This window comes from Pseudorasbora parva, chromosome 12, assembly GCF_024679245.1.
Source record: "Pseudorasbora parva isolate DD20220531a chromosome 12, ASM2467924v1, whole genome shotgun sequence".
Taxonomy (NCBI): Eukaryota; Metazoa; Chordata; class Actinopteri; order Cypriniformes; family Gobionidae; genus Pseudorasbora; species Pseudorasbora parva.
The window spans coordinates 26,227,797-26,255,403 of NC_090183.1; the positions used below are offsets into that span (position 1 = coordinate 26,227,797).

Below are 27,607 nucleotides of genomic sequence, written 5' to 3' on the forward strand. Positions count from 1 at the left end.
ATGTTTTGCAATTTTGGGTTTTTATGAGCTGTGTGCCAAAATCATCAGTAAGAAAACAATAAAAGACCTGAAACATTTCAGTTGGTGTTCAATTAATCTAAAATATATGAAAGTTAATTTGTATCATTACATTATTGAAAATAATGAACTATCACAATATGCTATTTTTTAGAAGGACCTGTAGTGTGCAATTCTACAACAATTATAAAAATGCATTGACATAAGGAAATTTACTTTGATACTTTTGAAAACAAACACTTCTGCACTTTTACTTAAGTAAAAATCCCTTTTTACAACTTTCACTTTTAATGGAGTTATATTTGACTAGTATTACATTTATTAAAGTAATTAAGTTGTGTACTTTGTCTACCTCTGTTCTTCACTAAAAAATTTGAATTTAGTCGCACTCCTGACTCTTGATCTTCATTTTTCACTACAGGACTTGGGCCATAGCTGTTAACCCCCAACCTTTTACAAAGTGACTTGACGTACTTTTAAATAAAAACATGCATGCACGCAAGCGCACCAACACAGATAATAAATGTTTTTTGAAAAATGGTTCTCTTTGGGTTTGCTTAATTTTTAATTTTATTTTAAGCAACATTGACCACAAAGTTTATGTATTGAGGGTTGGTTGGATGTGATCCTGCCATATGGGCAATTCAAACGTCTCATTCACACGGTTTCATTGGTTAATGTGCATGTGTAAGAAATCAGTCTCACCCCAACAAGTCCAGATACATTTTCGATTTTTATTTTCCTTTTTGGACAGTTTATTTTCCAGTGTTATCCATAATCGTTTCCTTTGTCATTTTTGCATAATTCTTATAAGGCTATTACGAGGGCCATTGCTATGGTTTCAGACAAACCTGCATAGCAACTGGAAGACAAAAAAAGGGGCTGGACACTGACCCATTAGCAAGAATGAGTAAAACATGACATTACTTGACATTTCATTGGCACAAAATGGTCTCTTTTTTTCATCCTTCCAAATATTATAATCTTTAACAAACATGACTTCTGAATATCAAAAACGAAATGAAAAAGAATAAGCAGTTTAGTGTACGTTTTAGAGACTTTGGGAATCTTGGGACTTCTACTGCACAAGCAACTGCATCCCTGGGACTTCCAAAGCAAATGGCAGTTTGAAAATACTTTTGTAGTGAAAGTCCCTCTTTTAGTCGGAGATTTAAAGGCTGCATGGAAGCCGTTCCCAGAGACGGAGAGTCAGGGATGGGGACAGAGACAAGTGAAATGTCTGCAACAAAATGGCTACCCTAGGGAACGAGGCAAAAGTACAGCTGGTTACCCATTTCCTATGCATGAATCTGACTTCAACCAGAAGCAACATCTTTCAGAGGTATACAGTATATTTTTCCCAAACCCCATTGCAAAGGCAACTATGAGACAGAGCAGCTTGATAAACCCAAAAAAATAACCTTTGTAATGAAATAATGTTTTTGTAATTAAGTCATATCAAAATTCACTTAAACCTGGATTACAGATCTGAAGCATGATCAGGAGTACTTTTGTTTTCCTTCAATTTGTAATTCGCTCTATAAATGGAAACAGGCCGTCTCATTTCATACTAAATAAGGTGAACCTGGTAGAGATCACCTCTCATAAAGAGAACAATGTTTACCACCTGTTTTGTTTTTAAGGGTAACAATAATCAAGACCCTTATTAGCAGAAGTAATTTGAGCAGAGGAACTGATATACTGAGGGTCAGAGGAAGTGGTCAGTCCACATCCAAATGGGTCAAATGAGGGATAATAGTAAAGGGGAACCAGGAGATTGCAATGTAACCACTGAAGAACACACATTTTAAAAACGTTTGGGTCCCCATGGAGAAGATCTTGCAGTAGCCACAGGTGCGCCGAAACTGGGGAATTCCTCGGAGCTGCTCATATCCGGAGCCTAAAGCCAAAAACACAGGTGACAAGTTTAATTCCACTATTAGAATTATTCTTAAATCTAGGATGCCATTTTCCTCAAGTTTAACTTTGCAGCAGATTCTTACTAAAGACATAACATTGGTTTACCTTTTCACTGCCAGTGGTCCAAGGAGCCTCCCGCACAACAAAGCCCTTGGATGGGCCACGAGGTTCTTCCATGCTGGATGCAGAAGAACTAGAAGGCTTCATATAGGCCATTTTGGCTTCATTTTCAACTACGTCAGCAATCTGAGGGTAAAACATGTTTTGTAAATTTAGTACTTTAAAATTACAACAAAATAAAATCGTATCCAGCCAAAGTATAGCAATCTTACATATTCTTCCTCCAGATTCAGAAGGTGATCAATGGCTTCATCGACATGCTCTGGACGGCCAGTCACAGTCACTAAATTTGGATCTGCAGCGCCACTCTGAGGGAACCGAACATCAACCTGGAAAAGACAAAATATCCAGAACATGAACAAACATTTATATAAAATAAAAAAACACCTTAAATAGAAGTCAAATACTTGGTCGCCTCAATTAATTTGTTTTTGTTTTTTAGGACCACCACCAGCTCACCTTAAACTCATCCATGATCTTACGGATTCCCTTGCCACGTGCCCCTATGATGCGAGCGTGGACTCTGCTGTCCAGGGTGATGTCTTCAGAAATCATTTCCTCCAGTTCATCCACTATAGCCTGAATAGCATCACGTGCCGCCACAGCATTCTGCTCATAGCCAGTAATGGTAATCTGATCCTAAAAGACCAAGAAAATAAAGTTGCCATGTTTTCAAAGAAAACTGTTTTTGTTTTATCCATTTAGGCTCCAGCCTGTTACCTGGTTCTCATCATTTTTCTCTGGAAACTGAATGTTAACCTCATGCTCATTGCGGATTTGGGTAATTATGGCGCCCTTGCGCCCAATAATCTTGGGGTGATACTTGGGATCCACAGTGATGGTCAGCTTGAAGCTCCTGAGAGCCTGCAGACAAATAGAATTTAATCATATATCATTATATAATAATAAAAAACTAGAGTGGCGATAATTTGAACAATGTTTTCTTTGCTTCAGACTTACTCGATCCTCCTGTTCAGCCTGTAGCTCTTTGACACGCTCAAGAAGACCCTCTTTAGCGCGGTCAAGGTGGGTGGACAGGCCAGTAATGGAGATAATGTGAGACTGTAAATCATGAGCAGGCACTTGAATATTAACCTGTAGGAAAATATAAAATGTTAGGAATGAAAAGACAACCACAATAAAAACTAATATGCTGTAAAAACCTGCAGTGATGCATGTTTATAATCCACTGAAATCAGCTGTAAAGAGACAAACCTCAAACTCATCCATCATCTTGCGAATTCCACTTCCTTTTTGGCCAATGATGTAGCGATGAAGCTCAAAAGGCACTTCCACCTCAATGGTCACAGGAACCAAAGCCTAAACGACAAATATTGTTTACACAACCGATAAATGCCCGCAAACACAAAAATAAGAACTAGAGCATACTGCATGTAGGCAGTCATACCTTTAGCGCCTCAACAGCAGCTTCACACCTCTCTTTGCGGCCAGAGAGCACAATGACGTCACACTTCTTTGGGGCCAAAGGATCAGCAGGTTCTTTGACCTCACCATTGGCTTCCCCATTCTCCTGAACTGGAGTATCAGCTGGAGGAGCTGAATAAAAAAAGGCCACAGGTTTGACTTTTAGAGGCTTGCCACAGAAATTAAAATCAGGAATGTGATTCTGTTTGCATGTTATGCAGAGCTATTAAAGCAAAGCTATAAAAAAAAAAGAAAAAAAAAAGTTAAAGGCTAATGCTTTCCCCCTTGAAGTACACTTGAAAAAATGTTGATAAATTTTTTGCTAGCCATTTAGTGGTTCATGACCACAAAAAAAAAAAAAAAAAAACCTTTTGATAAGTGTCGGCTGCATGCATTAATGTGCATGTTCCAAGGGGCAGATATCTAAAAGATTCATACACTGAGACCTCAAATTTTTCTTGATCTTTTGACATAAAGTCACAACTCAATTTCCCGTATATGTCCACAAACAGCTTTTATTGAAACCAAGCTCAGAAAACAACTCGTTTCAGATGGTCACATTATTGTCCGTGTGATGAAAGACCACCTCTGCAGGAGAAGATCAAAGCATACGTCTACATCAGTCTCTTCAGCCCAAGCCATCGATTCACACGTCACGTAGCAGTAAATGTGAGACAGGCACAAACATGATTACTCCAAAACGTCTCAGAGGCATCTCTATAGTTTGGTTGCTGAAGTGTCTCAAAAACAAGTCTTTGCATTCCCATCCTTGTGATCATAACATTAAAAGATAGTTCCTCAAATGCTTTCTTAAATGAACTTCGATTCCAGTGAGACACTGCTTTTGGTAGCTTAATTTTACTGTAGGTTCATTTTTAAACAAGACGCAGGCTTTTCAAGAGAGACTGAAAATAAAAGAAGCAGTCCTGACTGACTACTGTATTAGATCTGACAGTGTCTGACATGTTGCAACACACAAGCATGATTTAGAAGTGTCATTAATTGATTTGTCTGATAAAGATCGTTTGATATGTAATGAGTATTTATACTGTAGTGCCACAGATATTCTGTACCCTCTTCTTTGGGAATTCCCTGCATTAACCCAGCAGTTCCAAGCCATTTTCTGTAATCCTGAATAAAACATTTAGCGAGCGACATCTTTGGTTTCTTCATTAGTAAGACAAATTTCATTTTGTTTAACACACGACACTGCAAATTGACAATGTATATGTTTTTTGCTTTAGTAAAAAGGATCACCGATGAATAGCCCATAAGAACGACAAACAACGGAACAATCATCCATAATTGAGTTTATCATTTAAATCCTATAAGTCATCCTTAGTAATGAAATATTTAAAAACAACGGAAGTTTTCAAAACTATTCTAAACGTGTAATGGTGGGGACATTGTATATTTTAATATGTAAAACTGTTACCCAATCAAAGCAGTGGGCGTTTACTTCCCAGTCCTGAATACAGCACGCCCATCAAAACGGAGAGTTTCAAAGAGAGGGTCAAAAACAGGGTAGAAAATAGCTTATTACTTCTAAATTAGGATTTTTTTTAAGTAAAAATCTTGATATATTTATAACAAATGTTTTCTAAAGTCCACTTACATTATATCATTATGTGAGTTCATGACACCATAAAGAATTTAACATTAAAATCTAACTTAAAATGTTTAACCAGACACAAAAATCAAGATTAAAACATTTGTTTTTGAAGAACAAATATTTCTGGAATACAGAACATACCTCACAAAACAAATCATGGTTAATTTAAATCAATGAAATCACCCATGCTAATATGAATCAATACATTATTGAATCCAGCAGCTGGTTGTCAATTAGAGCAGAAATACCGGAAAAATGTTTCCCCACATCTTACTATTATTTATTTAGCTATTCCAAATTGCCATCACTGATGTGAAAATGTTAATGTGACATCATAAAAATGGCTCATCTTGCCATCTTCGTGGTTGAGCTTCAGCTTGAATACTCTTGTACGAGCGAGAGTTGAGGCTTTATTTCAAAAGATCAAGAAACATTTGATTTTCCATGATATGACCTTTTAATTATTGACAGGTACTGTATTTACCTTGCTGGTCCTCTCTGTCTGGAAACTTGATCTGCACATTGTGGTCTTTAGTGATCTGCTGTATGCGAGAGCCCTTCGGCCCCATTATGGAGCGGTGGAACTTCTGAGGGATCACACACTCCATGATCACTTGCGCATCCTGCAGATTTAGAGGAATATTATAGTTATATTATAGTTTAATTACATAGTCCATTACCTCCTTAAAATGGCACAATAACTGCAGTTGTCCGAGAAATGTAAACTGCATTCATTTATTGCAGATTGTAACATCCACTCACCAAATCATCAATCAATTCCAGCATGCGTTTCTTGGCAGCCTCCACACAATCTTTGGCTCCCTTTAGGGTGACTTTATCACTCTGTGAGCCAGTTCGGGGGAAACTGACTATAACGCCACCATACTCATCAGCGATGTCCCTCAGGACTTGGCCACGACGTGCCACAAAGAAACGATGGTGCTTGGGATCGACGATCATGAAATCCTCTACAACGTTATCCTGATATCAGAAACATGAAAGCAAATGGAGACCATTCAGAAGATACTTACAGATTTTAGAAAGAAACCATTTTAGAAGATTTTACTGATCATAGGTGCTCCGATTGATCGGCATCGGCCGAAAATCACATTCTATGACTCCATCACGAGTCACTAAAATAGGCTTCTCGCTAACCTATCGCAAATTGATAACGCCAGTGTGGAGTTATGCGAGTAATTATCTATACGGTGCTTGAACGGTCAAATACACACACTTGTGTCAAAATACCCATCTTTACAAGCATCCTAAACAGTAGTTTGTCTTAAATTAGCTTAAAGTGTATTCTGCGTTAAACTGAGAGGAGGCTAATAAGGCTGCTGGGTCATGTTAAGCAGTCTCAGCTTGCTCTTAAATAAATCACTTTTGTGAAGATTATGCACAGTTTTTATACATTTGATTATTTTATACAATTTATGTTGTATTTCTATTTCTAGTGCTTGAAGTTTAGCACTCAGGTGTTGATGGTGGGTGACTATTCCGCATATGTTCTGGATGAAAGGATCAATACATCTCCCCAAAATTTTCAAAGAGAATCCTGCCTTACATAAGACAAAGGACAAATACTCAGCACTTGCTGAATAATATTCCTACACTTTATAGGTTGTAATGATGTTCAGTTTGACATGAGTCTTGTAGGTGCTTTAATAAGCCAGAGAATCCTAATATGTAGAGTATATTGTGTAAGCCATTTTTTAAAAAGCCCTATTGCAAAGTTGTGCAAAATGAATATTTGCTCTGCTCCTCTAATTCTCAATTGGAAAAATATAAAGCATTACTGTAAATAACATCTGTGGTATTAACTGGAAAAAATATTGACTAGCTTAATACTTATATAAAGCTTGAAATGATAGGGATCGGTCATGACAGAAAATAAATAATTGGTATCAGCAGCAATTCTTATTGGAGCATCCCAAGAGTTGGGGTTAAGAGAGACAAACATGGGGACTAACCAAGCTCTTAATGAGTGCCTCCAGCTCCTTCTGTGCTTCTGCAACAGCTTCCTCTGTACCGATGACGGTGATCAGCTCCTGATCCTTATCATCAGCAGTAGGGAAGATGATCCTGGCGCCAGTGCTGTCCCGTACCTTGCGGATATTTCCACCTCCCTTTCCAATAAGGAACTTGTGGTATTCGGGTTTGGCACGAAGCTCAACTGTGTGGCTTTTAGTTTGCTATTAAAAAACAAGTAGTCAATTAAACTGCTTTTAGAGCAACAATAACTGGTTTTGTGTTAAAAACAGTTTGGATATTGTACTAACAAAGCTTGTGCCCAAATGACATTCCAAGCATAGCATCAGTATTATCGGCTTTAAGTTTCAAGTTCAAGGAAAGCAATCCCTTCAAACATACCTTCTCTTCTGCCAGGGACAGCAGCTGTTTCTTGGCTTTCTCTACCTCCTCTGCCGGGCCTCTGATTGTCACTGCATCGATGCCAGAGCCCTCTGTTGGGAAATGGATGTGCACACCACCACACTCCTCCATGATGGAACGCACAAAACGCCCCTTAGAACCAATAAGGGAATTGTGCAGTTTGGAGGGGATGGACACCTCTACCTCTGTAATATTCGCCTGCACAGATATTTGAGAACAATGAATACATTTTCTACCATCCACATACATATACTATTCGAATGTTTGGGGTGTGTAATGTTTTGAAAAGTCTCTTGCATTTATATGAGCAAAAATGGAATACAAACTACAATGTTTTAAAAATTCTTAGTCCTCAAATTTTTAAAATGCCCCTATTGTGCCACTTTAAATGTTCCTAGTCTTGTTTTGGAGGTCTCCTACAATAGGTTTACATACACAATACTTCTAATATAAATTGTTCAGCACCTTTTTTTAAAGGGGTGGTTCTGTGTTTTTTTTTTCTAGGCTTGGTTGTGATTATGGGGCGCAGTATAACATGTCTTAATACTTCCTTTTTTTTAACGCTGTATTGTTCTTATATTTTACCTTTATTCTAGCCTGACAAGCCAGACCCACATCAAGATGTTTGGTCTGGAAACTCTCCATTGACAGGGCTCAATCCGAGGGGGCGGGATAAAAGGTTGTCTTTCAAACTCCCTCTGCACACGATTGGATAGCGCTACAACCAACCAGAGCGACGTGAAGCGGAGCTCCTTGATAGATTAAACATTCGCCGTGTCCGGGCAGCAAAACACATCTTCCATTTGTGAGAATGACTTCAGTGCCATTCTTTTCTCAGAGAAAAGCTTAACTCCAAGTCTTCCACAGTCGCGGTCAAAGCTGATTCGAAAGACTGTGTCAGTTTCTGTATTTACTAGAAGCATGCAAATGCAACTCGGCCATCATCATTATGGCCCTGCCCACCGACTCTATACACGATGTGATTGGCTCAACAAGAGTTTGGCGTTGGGCTGATTAGATTTGCTGTCGCTAGGGTGCGTCTAGATTTCTAGGCTACCTTTATTCCATACCGCTGTCTCAACTGTCCTTTGAACGACTCGTTTGCTTCTTGCTACTATGAAGCCCATCCATCCAAAAAACGCAATGGTCTTCGATTGATTAGATGGCCAAATGTAGTTTCATGTATTTTTAATTAGCTGAAGTGCCAAGCACAGGTTGCCCGGAAATGCCTCGCCCCTTATCATTACAGGCAGAAGTCACATCTGCGGTGACTAGCAACAGTTAATGATGTCACTAACCCAGGTAGAAGCTTGTTGTAGTCCAAACCGGCCATTTTTGTAGGCAATAAACTGCCATAACTTTAAAAGACAATATCTCCGTTTGCATTGAACTTTCAGCGCTGTAACTTTGCAGATACTGTTTATGCTCAAGCAGCAACATTACACATTAACTAAAGTTAAAAAAAGTGAAATTGCATGCAACCACCCCTTTATAGGTTCAGTGTGTAGTATTTATAAGGATCTATTGACAGAAATGCAATGTAATATACATAACTGTGTTTCCAGTGGAGTACAAAGACCTTACATAATGAACCATTATGTTTATTACCTTAGAATGAGCCATTTCTATCAACATACACCACAGGTGCCCTAAAAGGGAAATCGCCGTTTTGCGGAATCATGTTTCTACAGTAGCCCTAAACGGACAAACTGCTCTATAGAGCAATAGTGACTTTCTGCCATCTCCGACGACATTTGTCCTGTCAGCCACGGTAGCTTCTCTCTGTGCACCGAAAGGGATGGGGGTGCGCAATTCACAACCTCACCACTAGGTGCCGCTTAAAATCACACTGCACCTTTACGGTGTGTTCACAAGGGGCGTAGGGGTTTGACGGAGGGCGTGGCTGAAGCTTGGTGCTGCCGCGATCGTCATCGTGACAACAGCCAATCACATTTAAACATACGGCGCTTGAAAAGTTGAGAAATCTTCAACTTCTGCCGCTTGCAACGCGAGTGAAGCGACGCGACGGAACCCACAATTCAGTTCGGCAACGGAGGATGTCACCCATTCAAAGTAAATGGGAAGCGTTAACGCCTACGCCCCGTGTGAATGCGCCGTTAAAGTCTGAAAATTGTTTCTGAGGTTTCCTCAGGATTGCACATGTCCTGAGGTTTCCTCAGGATTGTATACACAATGATGTGAACAGTAACGACGACATAAGTTCACACACTTAGTCATGCCAGAGTCCTTCTCATTTTGAAGTCAGAAAACACGATGTCAAAAACAAATTAACACTTTCAGACCTCGGCTACAACTACAGTTAAGGGCAGGTCAAAGTAGAAGTTGTTTGCGTATAGCCAATGAAGATTGTCTGTACGGTGGTCCATAGTCTGTCATTATGCAAATGTGTTCCAAACCCAAGCAGGAATTATTGAGGACTCATTTCAGCATTTCAGAACAGATTTTGTTTTAGGAGACCGTAACTATTTGTTGTGCACCCTTATCTTTAAATCTTTGCAGACCTTTTCCATTCACAGATAGCTATATTACACAACAATAGGGGCACTTTAACAAGCAAGATGGACCTCTAACCTCATATTAAAGTTGATTTCAGAAAGAAAAGAAAAAAAGAAAGAAAAAAAAAATCACCAGTTCTTTTTGAATGGCAAGGATCCTGTTTTTTGCTGCCTCGCAGTTTGCCTTCTTCCCAGTGATGACAATCATTTCAGAGTTGCTGTTTTCCGCAGGCAGGTCAATCTTAGTGTTAGTTTCTTCACGAATCTAACAAAGACAAAGTGCCAGTAAGTAAACAGTCTGAGAATTGATGAACATGCAAGTCTAAAAATTAACCAGTCACCTTCTTTATATTTGCTCCTCCTTTGCCAATTATGTTTTTGTGGAATTGCTTGAAAATGGGAACAGAGACAGAAAAGCTGTTCTCAACCTGGAAAAAGAACAAAAGAAGGGAAGTTTAAGAAAGAAAAAAAAAGACAAGAGTGTCATTTCACAGACCATTATGCCCAAAACACAGAGCTTTTCAAACTACATTTTATAGTGTGCAGCAGCATAGGCGGTCAACATAGATACTACAAAGTTTCATTCTTGCCTCATGTTTTTTTTATTACAATTTTATTTGTATTCATTTAAAAGCTGAATGCAGCTCTTAATCCAGTCACACAGGTTTCATCAATGCAGGAGTCTATTGTTGCAGTCTCGAGTGATTTGTTGTTGCCAAAACTTTTGCACGGTGTATGTACGCCCTAGTGTACGCATAAAAACGTAAGCATATTTCAGGCTTTAAGGCTCATTTGCAACATAACTAAAGTTAACTTTGCTTTTCTTTTTTTAAACGGGGAAGACAACACCACAACTATAACAATATAGTTGGGAACGCTTTCAGAATAACTTTCTCCAGCTGAGTAATAAGTAAAAAAAGAAATAAAAAAATAGATAAATAAATAAAAACACAATCAATATATACAGCCAATTTTAAAGGGGTTGAGCATTTAAATAAGCAGACAACAGAACTTGGAGCGCAATTTCAAAAAAGCACTGAGGGAAGTGAAAAGTTCTGCACATAATCCACTGACGTCAGGCAAATTAAAGCACACAGACGGATCATTTCCATAATGACCAATGCAATCTAGCAATTAGCATCTGGTGTAAGACATGCTTTTTTGGGTGGTAAATAATGGTGCAGATACCAGTAAACCTGTATAAAATCACCTGCATAATTAATTTAAAACCTCTGCTCCCATAAATATTGCATTAGTAGTACTGCATTTTGTTTAATAGTAAGTGCACCCACTTGGATTTCTAGGACTTTTGAGTCACACAGAAGATAAACTTTCTCAATATCATTTTGTTTAAAGTGATGTTGCAGTCACATTTTAATGCCAAACCAGGTGATTGTGTTGTGTGAATCAATGTTCAGATGTTAAGTGGGTCATAGCCCTTGCCATTGTGTGCGTTCAGGAAAAATGTGTTTACCATTTCAGCCACCACTTTCTGCATAAACTTGGAGCATTTTTCCACCTCAGTGCGAGGCCCACGCAGTTGTACAATGTCACTTTTCTGCGTTGGGTCAGGGAAGTTAATGATGACCTAAAAGCAAGGGGGAAAAGTTATTTCTTCATTATATTTAAATGAAAATAAGCAACTGGAAAAATACATGTATCCTAAAAAATTTACCTCTGGGAACTTATCCCGAACTTCTTTAATTTTCTCCCCTTTCTGTCCGATGATGGCTCGATGAAAACGATGTTCAATGATCATGTCCTTTGTACGCTCATTCTCCTGTTGAAATCATGACATTCTTAGAGACTTCAAGTCGAGAGTTGCCAGGCAACTCCTGCAAATAACCCAGAGGACTTTATACTCTGTAGAGCCTACAGATGTTTTTTTTGTTTTTTTGCCCCAACCAGCACACACATGCACTTGACTCCACTATAAGAATTAGGCAAACAAATTTACTGCAGAAAGAAGTGATAAAAGTAAACCCTTTAAGACACACAACCGTTAGGCACAACAATTGGTAAACCCCAACTGAAAAAATACTGAAAAGAGAACAGTAAACAGAGCCTTCTTTATTCAATTACAAATCCATCCAACTTGCCATGCGTGACGCTAGCTCCAGCAGCTCCTTCTTGGCTTCCTGCACGCCCTGGGGGTCACCCTCGATACGGATAAGGTTGCTCTTCTCATTGTCAGGTGGAATGCGGACTGACACTTTGTGCAGTTCCTTTATGCGGTTAACTAGGTGTGGAGAGAAAAGTGTTACGTGTTAATATCTGCTTTAATATCTGCTCTAAACGTCACCAAAGGTGTATACTCACTGTTTGCACCGCCTTTCCCAATTAAGTGTCGGTGGAACTTGGGGTCCACGCTTATCTCAGTATAGTCCATTCGACTAACCTATAAATACATGAAAACCAACCAAATGGTTTAGGACACATTGAGGCTAAAATACAACAAAGCAGGTGGAAGTGTTTGTGTCATGTAATAGGAATATTCGCCTTCTTACCAGATCCGTAACAATCTCTTCAATCTGGCCCTGTACTATCTGTACGTCTTTGGTGGGACCCTCCAGCGTAATCTTGTCCTCTCCCTCAGTGAACTCAATGTGCACCTGTTAGACAGAATACCAATCAATACAATGTCATCATTTACTCACAACTCACTGCTTAAAATTAATAAGATAAGATGTTTCTTCTGAACACCAATGACAAAATAAAACCCAATGTTCTTAAAGGAATAGTTCACCAAAAACTGTAATGGGGGGTGGGGTGGGGGCACCTGCAGTATAAGTTTTGGCCACAATCTTACATACACTTCCTTTAAACCTTTATAAACTGTACTTAATTTTCTATGCTCCTGAATGTTTCTATGTGAGCCCAATTTCCTAACTATAAAAGTTTCAACCGCATTAAAAAAAATAAAGAAATAAAAATGTTTGTGCGTGTACACAGGCACGTCTGCTATATAATGTCATTAAAACGGTATCTTCGAGGCAAGCTTGTCACCCTCGCCTTGTGGTTGCTTGGAATTTCAAGGGGAATTGGATATCAGTGTTAGACATAGATCAGATGTCAAGATATCAGATATGCATCAGATTTAAAACCAAATATGGAAGTGGCTCAGAACTTATGCAGAGCGGGAAAAAAACATTTAACCCGTGTTGATAAAAAAAAAAAATGCATCTGTTTGTCTAAAAGCAGAGGCTTTTTTTATCAATTGTATGTTAAGATATTCGTACAAAATATTCTGGGGGCAATGAAAGTTGTGTGAACATTATCAAAAATGCTGGTGCTGGGTGGCTGGCTGGGTTTTTTTTTTTTTTTAACCATGGCATGGAAAGAGTTAGGCATCAAGCAAGTATTGTAGAGTTTCCTTTTTTCGACATTTGAGGTGCTCTGTGCATTGATCAAGGTTTATATGTGAATAAAACCCTGCTTCTTTGCTCAAGCCCCACGCCATTCTAAAGTGCTGGCTGATGCAATTTCTGCAACCTTTGAACAGTCACTTTGACATGTAGCTCATTTTCAACAGATGTTTTTGACCAGAGTCACATCTATACATGCCCCTCACACTGAGCAAGACAATGTGTATTCAGGCCAAGCACTCTGATGTGATAAGGGAAAAGTTGACTCGCCTTGGGCATTTGCTGCGTGATCTTTGCCAGATTCTGTCCTTTCTTGCCAATAATGAAACGATGAAGCCAAGAGGGAGCAGACACTGAGGACACAGTGTAGCTGTTGGCCTGTACAGAGAAAGTAAGGGTCAAAGGTTACACGGTTACAATTGATAGCATTTCTACGGTTACATTTTTAAAACATTTCTTAAAAACAAAACAAAAAAAAAAGAGCACAAAAACAGCTGTGAGGGAAAGATTTATTGTACTGAATCATGAAGGGTGAAGGAAAACAGCCTTGTTTACCTTGGCATACACTTCAGTGAGTGCCTGGCCCAGCCGGTCTGGCTCCCCACGTAGGATTACCGTCTCTGAGCTGCTGTCGAGGGGTGGGATCTCGACCGAGACGCCGGTCCTTTCCAGGATCTCTTGCAGGGTGTTACCCTTAGGCCCAATCACATACTTGTGCTGAGATTTCTTCACCTCCACTGCAATAGTGGTTGCATTCTTCTTCTGAAATATGCACACAAAAAAAACACCTTTTAAACAGTCTCCTCAGTCGCTTTCAGGTTTGTTATTACCCATTTCACATTGATATGCGGTCAATAGAGTTTCAGAAGCATACTGTGGATTTGGAAGAGTCAATAACATCCATTAATTATTCTGTCATTGTTCACCTTCTCCTCATAAATCTTCTTGATCTTGACCATGGCCAGGGCCACCTGCTCTTTTTCCCCAGTGATGACAATCTCCGTTTTGTTCACACTGGGCGGAGGGACATTAATGCGGGCTCCCGTCTCCTGCATCAACTCCCCCACCAGCTTGTTATAAGCTCCAGTGATGAAGGGGTGGTAGACCTTTTCAATGTTCATTCTCTCCACAGCACGCTTATCCTGCAATTTATTAAAAATATCATCAGCATCTTAGGTTGAATATCTGATACATAACAGATTTAGTGTCACTATTATGCTATTTTAAAGTTTCCTAATTTCGTTTTGGAGGGCTACAACGAGAGGTTTACATGCAAAGGTTAAAAAAAAGGGCTTCATTTTCTGATAAAATACATTGCACCACAGTGTTCAATGATTCGCAAACGACTCAATAGAAGAATCAGCCCTTCTAAATCCCGCCTTTCTGCGATCCTACTCTGATTGGCCCAGTCTGTTGTGATTGGTTTAACTCTACCACATACAGCTTGTATTCCGAAAACAAATGCCCATTAGCACAACTGATCATCAGCTCCGTCAGGAGGCTTCCTAAAGCTCAGCAATTTTACACACTGTAAAGACAATAACGATGACGTTGATTTTTCACAAGTCCCATTGCAAGTCTGAATAGTTTAAGAGACAATAGAAGAACACATTTTTCAACCCCACCCTTGAGCAGGAGGTTTCTCAGTGACGCCACTCAGTTTTAACAGTGTCGGTGTGTCATGTATTGCAGTGCAATAACAGTACATACATTAGCCCAGCTAATGTAAACATGAACATTTGCAAAACAAATCTTGCTCCATCCTTTATCCTTACTCCCAAGTAGTGTGAGAAATAATCTGCATTAATAGACAGTTTTAGGTAATACTGCAGTGTTCAAGGTTCAACGTGGATAGACAATATGCTAATGTTTTGTCGGGGCACTATAAATAGGGGCTCTTTAAAGGTCCCGTTCTTCACAATTCCATCTTTCAAACTTTAGTTAGTGTGAAATGTTGCTGTTAGAGCATAATTAATACCTGTAAAATTAAAAAACTTAAAGTTCAATGCCAAGCGAGATATTTTATTTAACAGAAGTTCCCTTTTAAAGCCTACAGAGAACGGCCGGTTTGGACTACAGCAGGAAGTGCAGGGATGAAATGACGTCACTAGAACCGTTTGTTGACTAACCCTCCACCCACGTCCAATCACAACACGGGAAGTGCTGGCCCAATCAGAACTCGTTACGCATTTCTGAAGGAGGGACTTCATAGAACAGGAAATCAACAGGCCGTTTTTAGGACAGAGAAAACTGCGGTGTACAGATAAAGTAAATTGTGTGAAAAATACTGTGTTTTTTTACATGAGAAACATGAACTCCTGTTATATTGCACACTGTAAACATAATCAAAGCTTCGAAAACACGCAATAAACGGGACCTTTACAGAAAGAGTGGAATAAGTTCCAGACCTGCTCAGCAGAGATGAGCAGGATCTCGTGCTTCGCCTTCTCCAAGCCCTCCTTGGTTCCAGAGATCTTGATCAGGTTACTAGGGTCTTCGGGTCTAGGGATCTGGATCTTGGTGGCAGTCTTCAGCTCAAGCTCCTGCAGCTTCTCCCCACTCTTGCCGATGACAAAGCGATGATGTTCTTTGGGGATGGCCACAGTAGCTGAAGCCTGTTGCAAAGTAAAGCATTTACAGAAGTTAATAGGGATATACAACTATTATAATTCTAGGAGATTGAGACAAGAAAAAGTTCATGATCAATAGCGATACATTGTCAATATTAAAAATCAATGTTAATATCTAAATATATGTTCAAACATTAAAAAAATAAAAAGCAACTGTTTAAACGCTACAAGTGCAAATATTTAAATAAATAAAAAAAGGCTGCACACTCAGTTAATGAAGAAAATGACAGAAAACTGATCTGTTTAATCTAAAAAAATAAATTTTCGTTTTTGGCAATTTTTCAGTGAACTCTACAAGTGAAATGGATATTCTTGAGACTTGCATAACTAGTTTAGCCATCATTTTATGATTGTAAGAGTAACTCAAAAAATAAATGGCTAACAACCAATATAACCCCATATATCTTGTGCCATTCTATAGCAAAAAACATGTTGTAAGCATAAAACTATTGAAAGATTAAAAATAATAATAATTAAAGCTGCAAGCAGAATAAAAATAATTTTATATGACCTGAGTCTGCAGTCGGGACACAATCTCTTTGCGGGCTTTCATGACAGCGTCATGTTTCCCAGAGACCATTATGGAGAGGCCTTGGTCCTTAGCCATGGAGAGTTCCAGGTGGGCTCCAGTCTTGTGCATGATGTCAAGACACACTTTAGCCTGGTCTCCTTCTCCAAACTGGTTTATGTCCTTGTACTTGCGCTCTTCCAGAGGCACATGGAAAACCTGTGTTTATTAAAGCAGAAACCGGTCAAATCAATGAATAAACATTGTCCGGATAAGAGCCACATGTTGACTGTAATTAGTTGATCACCATACCTGGGTAATTATTGAGGACTTGAGAGGTTTGAGTTTAGAAGTCCAGGCATTTCCAGTCTCCTGCACCCCCTCTGGCAAAGGCTTTTCAGGCAGAGGGGGAAAGGCATCCTTGTAGGTGGGGAGGCTTTCCTCATCTTCAGCACCGCTAGAGCCCGCCACAGCAGCTAATGGGAAGAGTGGTGCAACATTAAACCTTCACTCTGCCAAAGAATGGTTACAGATCAGTCAAAAGAGTCAAAACCACTTACCTTTGACCTGCTCTGGCAGAAGGCCACTGCGATGCTCATTAAAGCTTTCTTGCGTAAGTACAGCGACTGAGCTCATGGTCGAAATCCCACGTTTACACGGAGTCCGAGTGTGCCACTAAGAGAGGAAAAGTTCAGGTGATTACTACATAAAAGAAACCATGCCTAGCCAAAGTTATGACCAAGATAAAACAGTTAAGATATGAACCATTTATCAACAAGGACCTTTTTTAAGATAAAAGATTAAAGTCTGCATGTTCTGCAAGTTCACAACATCTAATTTTGTAAACGCATGTTATGATCTTGTGACGGATTCATCCATACAGGTTTCATTTCAATGTTAACCTCAATTTCTTGATTTCATAACTCAATCTTCCAGTAAAATGGCAGACTTCTCTCCGGTGACATATGTGGGACTTCACTCATTTACTCCACTTAAACCCTGCCTTTTTCTTAAGGCCCTTATATATTTTAAATAAATCAAAGAACGAACTGATGACATCAAAATCAGGCCAAAACAAATTTCAAAACAGCCTTCCAGAAAAGTTTGCTACGGCAGTAAACCTTTACACTACCATTGGTCCGTGACAATGTAATGGGTAGGTGTGTGCTGAGGCTTCACCTTCTTTCACATGGAACTCGTTTCTGGTTAATTTCTCCTGTTCAGTAGCCTGACAAACCAGACCCACATCAAGATGAAGTTGGGTCTGGGAACACATCGTTGGAAGGGCTTAATCCAGGGGGTGGGATGAACGGTTGTCTTTCAAAGTCCCACTGTACACAATAGATAGCGCTACAACCAACCAGAGCAACGAAGAAAGTGAAGCGGAGCTAGCTGACAGATTAAACATTTGCCGTATCCGGTCAGCAAAACTCAAAACACATCTTTCTTTAAGAATGACTTCAGTGCCGTTCTGTTTTTCCTCAAAAAAAAAAAAAACTTAACTCAAAGTCTTCCAGAGTCATGGCCAAAGTAGATTCGAAAGGTAGCCGTTCGACATCATCTCTTTTCAAGTAACAAGTAGAACCGTCACAACCCTGCCATACATGTAATTATGTCAATTGTGTAAATTAGTGGAATGTGTCGACTTGTCACACTGGTTATGAGGCCATTACGAAGGTGTGGGGAATTTTTTTTTAACAGAGACCAAATAAAATGGTGCTCGGCACACTCTTTAAAACTGAAATGGCAACCACAGCAGCACAACTATGCAGGAGCATCTAAAGAAAACATCCCAGGGCTCCATTACCTCAAGATGATGAGATGTCAGTGCAAGTATTTGGATAATTACAGTGAAGTTTTACACAGCACTAGAATGCGTCTTTTGTCGGTCACATAATTTGTGCTTAATACAGCTGTGTTCATACGACCTGCCGTGGGTGCAAGGCTGTGAGATGCACAGCTCAAACATACCCTCTGCAACCGGTTACAAAGCATTTAACTATATTGTTAGTTATTTAAAATATCTAATGGAACTCCCGCCCCCAATGGACACATTTAATTATGCAATGTCAATCGTGGTAAACTTCATGGTTTTATGGACACCACCATGTTTGACACTGTCGCTATGGGAACTGCTATGGTTAGTTAGAATGCTGTTGTGACTTCAGCTGTTTGATTATACAGATGAAGGAACATTCAAGCAGCTACTGTAATTTCCTGAATGTACAAAATATTCAGGATTTACACTTGTAAGCAGTTGCTGTAAATCTTAAAAATTACAGATGCAGCAATAGTAAACACCTTTCCTAATTAGGCTCACACTGCATAAACATTATCCTTTGTGATTAATATCATTAGGTAGAAATTCATGCATAGATTAGTAGCTTTTATTATTTATTGGTACATTTTGCATATTTATTGGTATTATTTAGCATTATTTACAGATTAACCAGGGGAAAAGATGTATAGATTAATAGTTTGGGAAAAAATAATTGTTAGTTCCAACCCACATTTTAAAGGTTCTTTATAACCTTAAAAAGATGACGCAGTTCCCTCTTTGTCTGGAGAAGGCGTTGTTTATGGACTACAACCGGTAAGTGTATTTTATTATTTAAGTTGGTCCGTTTAACAGTTTATGTAATTCATGACACAAAGTGCAAAGCTGTTTAGCTTTGTTAACTAACGTTAGATGATAATTGAAACTAATCCGAAAAACTTAGCATATAAAAGTGTAGTAATTCATTCAGACACCATCGATTGTTGGTGTTTGTAATGATCAGTTTAAACTACTGAATAGAGAGCTTACCATTCTGAAACATCCAGCAAAAGTCTTTCCTGAGCAGGTTGTAATCGATCCTCTTCGATATTCTCCAGGTCTGATTCCGGCTCAAATTGATAAGGCAATATAGACATTTTTGCAATAACATTGAGCGAGCGTATCTACACGTTATGATAAGAGGCGGGACCTTTCCGGGCAACGTGCTAAGCTGCTGTCCAATCACAGCGCGGGAAGCGCTGGCCCAATCAGAACTCGTTATGCGTTTCTGAAGGAGGGACTTCATAGAACAAGGAAATCATCAGGCCGTTTTTAGGACAGAGGAAACACCGGTATACAGATAAGTAAATTGTGTGAAAAATACTGGGGTTTTTTACACGCGAAACATGAACTCATGTTATATTGCACACTGTAAACATAATCAAAGCTTCGAAAACACGCGAAGAATGGGACCTTTAATACTACAAGCTCTACAATGGCTTCCAGTTTTATGGTTTTTAGTCCCAACAATGAAACTATTCGTTCTGGCATCTTTGAAGCGTGTTGACAACATACCGAGCAGAACAATGTCAGTAGGGATGCACCGAAATCAAAATTCTTGACCGAAGCCAAAAAAGAAACCAAAGCCAAAAACCGAAAAATCAATTTCAAACTAAAATGTTTAACTCGACCTCACTCATGTGTACATTAAATAATAATGCACATGCCTACTGGCCTGCAATAAGGTACAGAAAATGAATTAAGTATTCAAATGTAAAATAACTGCATATTTAACTGCTTAAATGAAAGATTAATCCTGATTAAACTTACAAAAGCTATTCAATCAAGAGCATTGTTTAATGTCAAACTAAATATAAGGACATCACTCAGGCAGCAGTAAAGGCTACTGCGCCTTTAAGACCTGATGCAGGGATATGCTCGTCTTTCTCGACTGTGCATACTATACAGTTCACTTAAGGGCATATTTAGACTATGTCTGCTAGGATACTCATCAAGATGGACATGTTGACATACTTCTTGTGTGAGTTGGTCCGCTTAAGCGCAAGACTTGAAAGAGAACTTAATATTTGCGGGCTGTGAGACGAGTGCGTGCTCTCGGATGATGCACAGCGTCAGATCCACTCGCTCCGCGAGTCTCACAGCACGTCTTCACGTGAGTGATGACGGAGAAAACGACTGGTCATATGTGCACATACGGCAGCACTCGCATGCACTGAACACAGTTTACAAAGAGGTGAAACAGCTCGGTAGGTGAAGCGAGTTTACCCTCCACAACTCAAAATCAGCCGCGTTTGGCTGGTGGCGGTGCTAATTTCCATCCCTGGCACGCGCGCTCCGAGCCGATCTCAGACTGAGCGCCCCGTTGTTTTTTAATACTTATGGGGATGAAAATAAATATATTCATAAATACTTTTTGGACTCAAATTTTGAAAGTATTTTGTTCAAACTTTGTCAAAAGAGTTTAAGACTTTATAAAGCCGCGAGAAGACTTTTTAATACTTAATAAGGGTCTTAATTTTCCCAAAACTGATTTATCACCTATTAATAATTTTCAAGACCCCGCTGATACCCTGAAGTCATTATTTCTCTTTTGATGAATTTGTCCTGTTATTGACAAAATGCGCACCCAGACGTTCAAATTGTTCAAATATTTGTGTTTGTTTTAGAGGGAATATTCGAACGGCATTTTTGACAGCCCTAATTCAGATGGTAGAATCAGAACTTGGCATAAACAGAATGAGAACATGGATCCATCATCCCTCGTTTCCACTGCGCAGGCTGGTGGTGGCGGTGTAATGGTGTGGGGGATGTTTTCTTGGCACACTTTAGGCCCCTTAGTGCCAATTGGGCATCGTTTAAATGCCACGGCCTACCTGAGAATTATTTCTGACCATGTCCATCCCTTTTTGACCACCATGTACCCGTCCTCTGATGGCTACTTCCAGCAGGATAATGCACCATGCCACAAAGTTCGAATAAATAAATAAAAAAGCTTGAACATAATGAGTTCACTGTATTAAAATGGCCCCCACAGTCACCAGATCATAACCCAATAGACCATCTTTGGGACGTAGTGGAACGGGAGCTTCGTGCCCCGGATGTGCATCCCACAAATCTCCATCAACTGCAAGATGCTATCATATCGATATGGGCCAACATTTCTAAAGAATGCTTTTAGCACCTTGTTGAATCAATGTCACGTAGAATTAAGGCAGTTCTGAAAATTATATGCATGTATCATTTGTGTTAATTTCATGAATTTAATCAAATTCAATTATATTAATAAGACGATAGGGCTGTTATCAATCAAATTAAACAAGTATCAACAAAATGCATCTTCGCAATGGAGAGGAAACAGAAGCTGCATTTGAAGTGGCTTTTACACAAACTGTTTAATGAGCTTAGAAGTGACAAATAGCCTGCAGTTATGCATAATGTTTTGATATTTTAAACAATGTTGGATACTGATATTTGAAATAATTTAAAACATGAAAAGATACTTTAAATGCCAGTAGGCAGCAGCAAGTCACTTAATTAGCGAGTCATTGAGATTCAACCGATTCATTCAAACTAGGGGTGTGCAACAATATTCAAATAGTTAAATATTCGATCTGTAATTAATATTCAAAAACTAAAAATACTATTCGAATTTTACTGCATTACTTTTCTGTCTGTAAATGCACTGAATCTATGATAAATCCCTCTAAATATTGCAGTTATAACTAAATCCCCTGGGTGGCGTTGTAGAGAGCGTAAATAAGTTGTATTTGTATTACATCGCAATATATTTGATCACAATGTCGTTGTCTACCTCGCGATGTTTGGAATTACTTAGATGAAAATTGAAAATGATCTTACAAAATTGAGTTACTTTTGATGAAACAGAGTTATCATAATATCACCACCACAAACGAGAATCACCAGGGGAATGAGGAAAGATAGCGATCCCTGCATCAAAAGTGCAGGCAAGCACATCTGTACCCCGAGAGAGCGAGACGTATGATAGCAAAATGATCTCGAGACAAATGCTTTCTTTATAGTTCGTCGAGGGTTTAAGAACAGAAAACACAAAGTGCTTCACTCAAAATCACTTAACCACATAATTACTTTTGTTTTATACAAAATGTTCAATCAACTATCACAAACTACTATGCATCACTTGAAAGCTAAAACACTCAAGATCATCTCCTGACGTTCAGATCGGACGAATCCACGAAACAACAGCATACATGTCTGTGTAAGAGTCCACTCTTCAAAATGCATCCCACTTTTTAAATCCAAAACAATGAAAAAATAAGGGGGAAAAACAAAGTCCTCCATTGTTTGCATGAGCGTTTTGCGTTAGAGTAATCAATCATGTCCATTTTCAATGAAATGGCAATTATAATCATTATTTTGACAATCTCCCCTGTACTGTGGACTGTACATTAAACCCTCCCAGGTCTCTCTCCTTCAATCACAGGCTCTCCGATGACACTTTAGGAAGGGAGCGCGTTACTGGCTGCTAAAGCTGTCAGTCAAATGCACCCATGCTTTTAGTTGGATAAGCCAGTCAATGCCTAGCCAATGCATAGCCAGCATAGATTTGATCGATGGATGTAGTAACGAATCAAGACATTTTGCGCATTATTTTAAGATATGCCGTAAGAAGCATTGATGAATACCTTGTGCTTACCGTCTCCATAGTATCCACCGTGGCCTGGCAGTGTAAGCATAAATATTTAACACACAACAGGCAGACTAAATGACAGACTGTTTTATCAACTAAATGAGTTTTTTTACACTTGTCAATTCTGTAAATAGTTGCTTTAGTTTTCAGGGAGTGCAAATGCATTATTATTAGCAGTTTATTGCAGATTTATTTGACTAAAAACTTCTCTTTACTATTACAAATGTTCAAACATAATTGGCCTTTTTTGAAAGGACGCCTAGTCTTTTTTTGACATAAACGATTACAGAAGCTAAATTTGAGAGAATCATCCTCAAATTTTAATCAGGACATCAGACAATCAGTTTTATATTTAGGTTATTTTCAGGGCCTTAAAATTAAAATCCAATAATATTATAGTTTCTCTCAACATGAAAACAATACAAACACGACAACCATATAACGACCTGGGAGTGTGTGTGTTCTGCTCGATAACTGACACGCGGTGATTTATTAGTGTTTCTTTCTGCTTGTTCTGCTTGAGCTTGATGCGTTTGTTCTGCAAGCATATTTTTTTTACACACCGTTTAATGTTTTAAAAAACCTTAAGATCTAACGCAAGAGTGTTGTGTACATTGCCTATCATAACCACGTTCAGAAATTGTGACAAAAAAAAACATCTAATTTTCTCAAAATGCCTAATTTAAATAATCTAATTAGTGTTGTTTAAAGTACCGACCGCGATACCAAATCGGTACTGAAATGTTAAAAATGTGACGCTTCGAGCGCTGTTGAGCTGTAATCGTAAACACCTCTGACTGGTCATTGTACTAACGCGCTCATCGGATGTGCCTGTGAATGGCTACAATGATCAACGCACGGCAGCGGTTTGAAACAACACGGAAGTGTTTGAAAAGTGTTTTGAAAGCGGGAGCGTTTGAAAGCACAAGCAGGCGCCGACCAGCGGACCAGTAGGCTGATAGACACCTACATTCAAACGCTCTGTGTGTATCTGTGCAAGCGTTCCGTGAAAAGCGTCATTGATGTATTTTTACAACATGTTTGTGAAGCGCTGATCAAAGTAGCCAATCATAGACCTATTTGATGAGCGCGTGAGCACAATGGCCAGTCAGAGGCGTTTACGATTCCGCTCAACAGCGCTCAAAGCGTCATATTTTTAACATTTCAGTACAGATTTGGTATCGCGGTCGGTACTTTTGACAACACTAAATCTAATATTCAAATATTTAATTTTTATGAGCCCAAATATTCAAATACAATATTTTGGGAAAATGCCCATCCCCGATTCAAACAACAGATTCATTCAGGAACTAATCATTTGACTCTCTGAATCTTTGTCACTGAACTTCATCACATTAACTGATTTTTTCAAAAAAGCTGATTCATTCAGTAAGTGTAAACTGCGCGTGTTGCTCAGAGACACAATTACAGTAATTGTGTAGAAGCGCACCTTTACGCAATCTATTGTGTGTATGCTTTTCTTATGTTTTATTTTTTATAAATGCTCGCTCAGTTTTGTTGTTTTCATTTTTGTTATTGAGAGGAAAGCACAGCACATTTATCTAAACATTGCACTGAGGATTGTATGGTTGTAACGACATTAGATTTTCACAGCATGATGACCATCTGATAACCGATACAAATATCAGTTTCACTGTATTAAACAGTCAATTATTATCAGTCAAAATGACCGTTAAATGAAAAGTGTTTGAACAAAAGTTCAAATAAATTGTATTATTATTAGAAGTAACATTCTATTGTACTACAATAATAATAATAAACTTGTTATAATTTCAAGTTAAGCTGAACTTATTTGGGCAGGTTGTAGAGAAGACCTTTGAGGTTTGGAAACAATGTCATGCCTTCACAAAATAATGTTTCATTCAGAGCAAAATGGGTGAACTGTTTGTAGGAGCAAAATTAAAACACTGTCTAAGGACTTTAAGGATCCATTTTGTGGAAGGTCAAAGTTGCCCATCTGTTACCTTGGACAAGGGCTAATTCTAAGCCATGGAGTTAGATGAATGAGCTCTAAAGCTAAGAGGATTTCCCCACTAACCTTTATTTGTTGTATGCCCAAGTATGCAGAGAAGTAAAAAAAAAAAAGTTCTACTTCGTAAATAAAAGTTCCACAAAGCACGCTCACATTTAATTGAAAACATGCATGCCACACCTCAGTGAAACGTCTACTTGGCAGACTGCTCTTCTACTCCCCACACAGGACTGTGAGGAAACTAAAAAGACAACAACATAAAAGCTGAGGCTACTGTTACACAGCCATGCAGCCTTGAGTCATGAAAAGACTACTTATATTCGCTGCAGAAATTCCAATGTCAAAGACTCGCAAGAGTAGTGAAAATGGTGTGCAGAAGTGATACAGTAAAATGGAAGACTATCATCTATAGATGGAGTAACCCTTGGGATAATTGGCTAATCACTCTTGCATTAAGTCATACAACATTCCTTCCAGTTCACTCTGACAAACTGGCCCCTCAAGATTGCAATCCTCTCCACACAGTACAAGGCTGTTTTAATGTGCTTCTCTGCATGCCCCTGCCAGGGCCTCTTCCTCTACAGGCCTCCTAAAGACTAGAACCCAGAGGCTAAACACATTCATACAGCTCCTCAAGGCAGATCAAAAGCACTCACCGGCAGTTGATCCACAAACCGAACACTAAAGACTTCAGATGCTCAAATGACATTTAAAACACATGACCACTCATAAGATGTGATTTGATCTTAATGATCACAACGAATAACTTGTGATCCATGGCTACAAAAAAACCAGACAAACAAGGTTCTTGCAGTTCAAAGCAAACTTTAGACCTGTCAGCAAATTCATCTAGTAGGAACAAAGGCGGTGGTGAATAATCTTACCAGCTAAATGGTCAGTTACCAGATAATCCGTCCTGTAAAGCTGCCCGTTCGTGTCAGCCTGCCAGCTTTTGCCTAAGATAAAACAGATCAAAGGAAAAGAGGGAGAAGAAAAAAAATTTGACTGTCACTGATGATGCACACAAACTTTAGTTTGCCAGAACTTAGTTACACGTGGCATGAGTTGTTTGCATTTCATTTGAACTTGCATATTTATTTAAATGCATGTAAATGTGACTCATTAAAGAGTCATTGGAAATAGGAACTAAGACTGACTAGTCCTGTTCCATCACCTACCCGTTTCAAAAATCAACCATAATTAAAGATACATGGCGATATAGATAGATATAGATATAGATATAGATATAGATATAGATATATATATATATATATATATATATATATATATATATATATATATATATATATATATATATATATATATATACACACACACACACATATATACAGTCGCCAAAACATATGTATACATACTTTAAACAAAAAACAAATGGGCGTTTTTAAGTGTTGAAATGGCCCTCTCGCGTCTTGCTAACGTGGCCATTCCTGCGTATGTCAGATTTAAATATGGCGGATTTACATTTTCTCTCAGAATGACACAAAAAGGGGGATTGATATAATTGTTTAACGCATGTTTAATAAATACAATGCTTTGTGTGTATAACAAAAACCGACTTTTGAATGTAAAATCCTCACACCGCTGTATACATGCGCGCTACGTCAACTCATGACACGCCATGCTAACGGCTAACGGAGTAGGGAAGACGGATTTCTAATTTAACACTTACATTTTCAACAATTCTCACCTAGACATATTTAAAACCCGGGAGAGGTTGGTGGCCACATTTATTGAAATTGTTAATATCTGTCGTTGTAAGATACGCCAGTTTTTTTGGTTTGCGGAGATGAAAAACTTGTCCTGGCTAGGAACCAACTCCAGTAAACTTTGAGCTGCGCGTGCGCGATAGTGACACGTACACCAGCTAGCGCAAGCGCTAACACTGGATTAGGAAAACTTTACTCGTATTGATCCTTTATAACCCAATACTCAAAGAATGACAACGCCTAACAAGTATACACTGAAAACATGACCATTGCTGATGGCCGAGTGTGATTGTTTAGTCAAGATCGGCATTTGTGGCTGTCCACACAAAGTCCACGTAGGCATTAGAGCAAAGGGTGAAACAGTGGGGAGAAATTGACATGGAGTCAAGCCAGAGCACATTTTCACGGAAGAACGTTCTCCTAACGATGTACGTGTATCAGAAGTGTAGAAGAGGCAACGCAGGCGTTCGGATGTATAACATATGCACACTGATTTGCGGAATGAAGGGTGACTTACTTGTGTTTGTGTTCCCGTCTGCCCTGTGTGGTGCAGAAGCTTGTAGTGAAACTCCACTGGCGAAAGGGAGGAGCAGCAGCCTGTGAGTTATATAGCTCAAGTCTCCTCCAATCACATTCCTTCACGTCACTGTACAGCTCATGTATTTCTCTCTGGAGACGAACACAGTGGTGGGGATTTGGCAAGTGGCTTAATCTCAGTAAGAATCGTGTGAATCTTTTTCATCAGAAAGATTCGTTCACTCGTTCGTTATTTCTGCAGGTTTCATCAGCAATATAAGTAGCTATAAGCCAGTATTTTGTGCATTATTAATCAGTACCGAAATTAATGATTCGTTAAAGGGTTATTCACCCTAAAATATAAGTCAGTATTTTTTGCATTATTAATTAGTAGGCTACTTGAAATTAATAATTCGTTAA

The 27,607-nt window shown here is 38.9% G+C and overlaps 1 protein-coding gene across 1 annotated transcript; it reads right to left on the reverse strand.

Moving 5' to 3' along the window:
* Positions 1 to 732: 732 nt before the first annotated feature.
* Positions 733 to 27,272, reverse strand: hdlbpa (high density lipoprotein binding protein a). The gene is made up of 28 exons (XM_067459565.1): positions 27,189 to 27,272; positions 25,829 to 25,900; positions 17,066 to 17,180; positions 16,818 to 16,981; positions 16,509 to 16,724; positions 15,776 to 15,982; positions 14,294 to 14,509; positions 13,923 to 14,129; positions 13,638 to 13,745; positions 12,510 to 12,614; positions 12,322 to 12,400; positions 12,102 to 12,241; positions 11,678 to 11,782; positions 11,477 to 11,590; positions 10,344 to 10,430; positions 10,136 to 10,267; positions 7,466 to 7,684; positions 7,066 to 7,287; positions 5,858 to 6,076; positions 5,580 to 5,718; positions 3,467 to 3,615; positions 3,274 to 3,378; positions 3,019 to 3,153; positions 2,779 to 2,922; positions 2,518 to 2,697; positions 2,271 to 2,387; positions 2,044 to 2,184; positions 733 to 1,918 (listed from the first exon to the last, which is right to left on the reverse strand). The coding sequence occupies exons 3-28, from the start codon at positions 17,139 to 17,141 to the stop codon at positions 1,826 to 1,828; spliced, it is 3,819 nt and encodes a 1,272-aa protein (XP_067315666.1). The 5' UTR covers positions 17,142 to 17,180; positions 25,829 to 25,900; positions 27,189 to 27,272; the 3' UTR covers positions 733 to 1,825.
* Between the last annotated feature and the right edge of the window lie 335 nt (positions 27,273 to 27,607).

Bases quoted from the DNA above. Each gene is read 5' to 3' on its own strand.
- hdlbpa (XM_067459565.1), bottom strand. From the start codon at position 17,141: ATGAGCTCAGTCGCTGTACTTACGCAAGAAAGCTTTAATGAGCATCGC. The intron at 16,725-16,817 runs GTATGGTGATCA...TAATAAACACAG, and splicing joins AGTCCTCAATAATTACCCAG to GTTTTCCATGTGCCTCTGGA. The intron at 13,746-13,922 runs GTAAACAAGGCT...TTCTCTGTACAG, and splicing joins TCACTGAAGTGTATGCCAAG to GCCAACAGCTACACTGTGTC.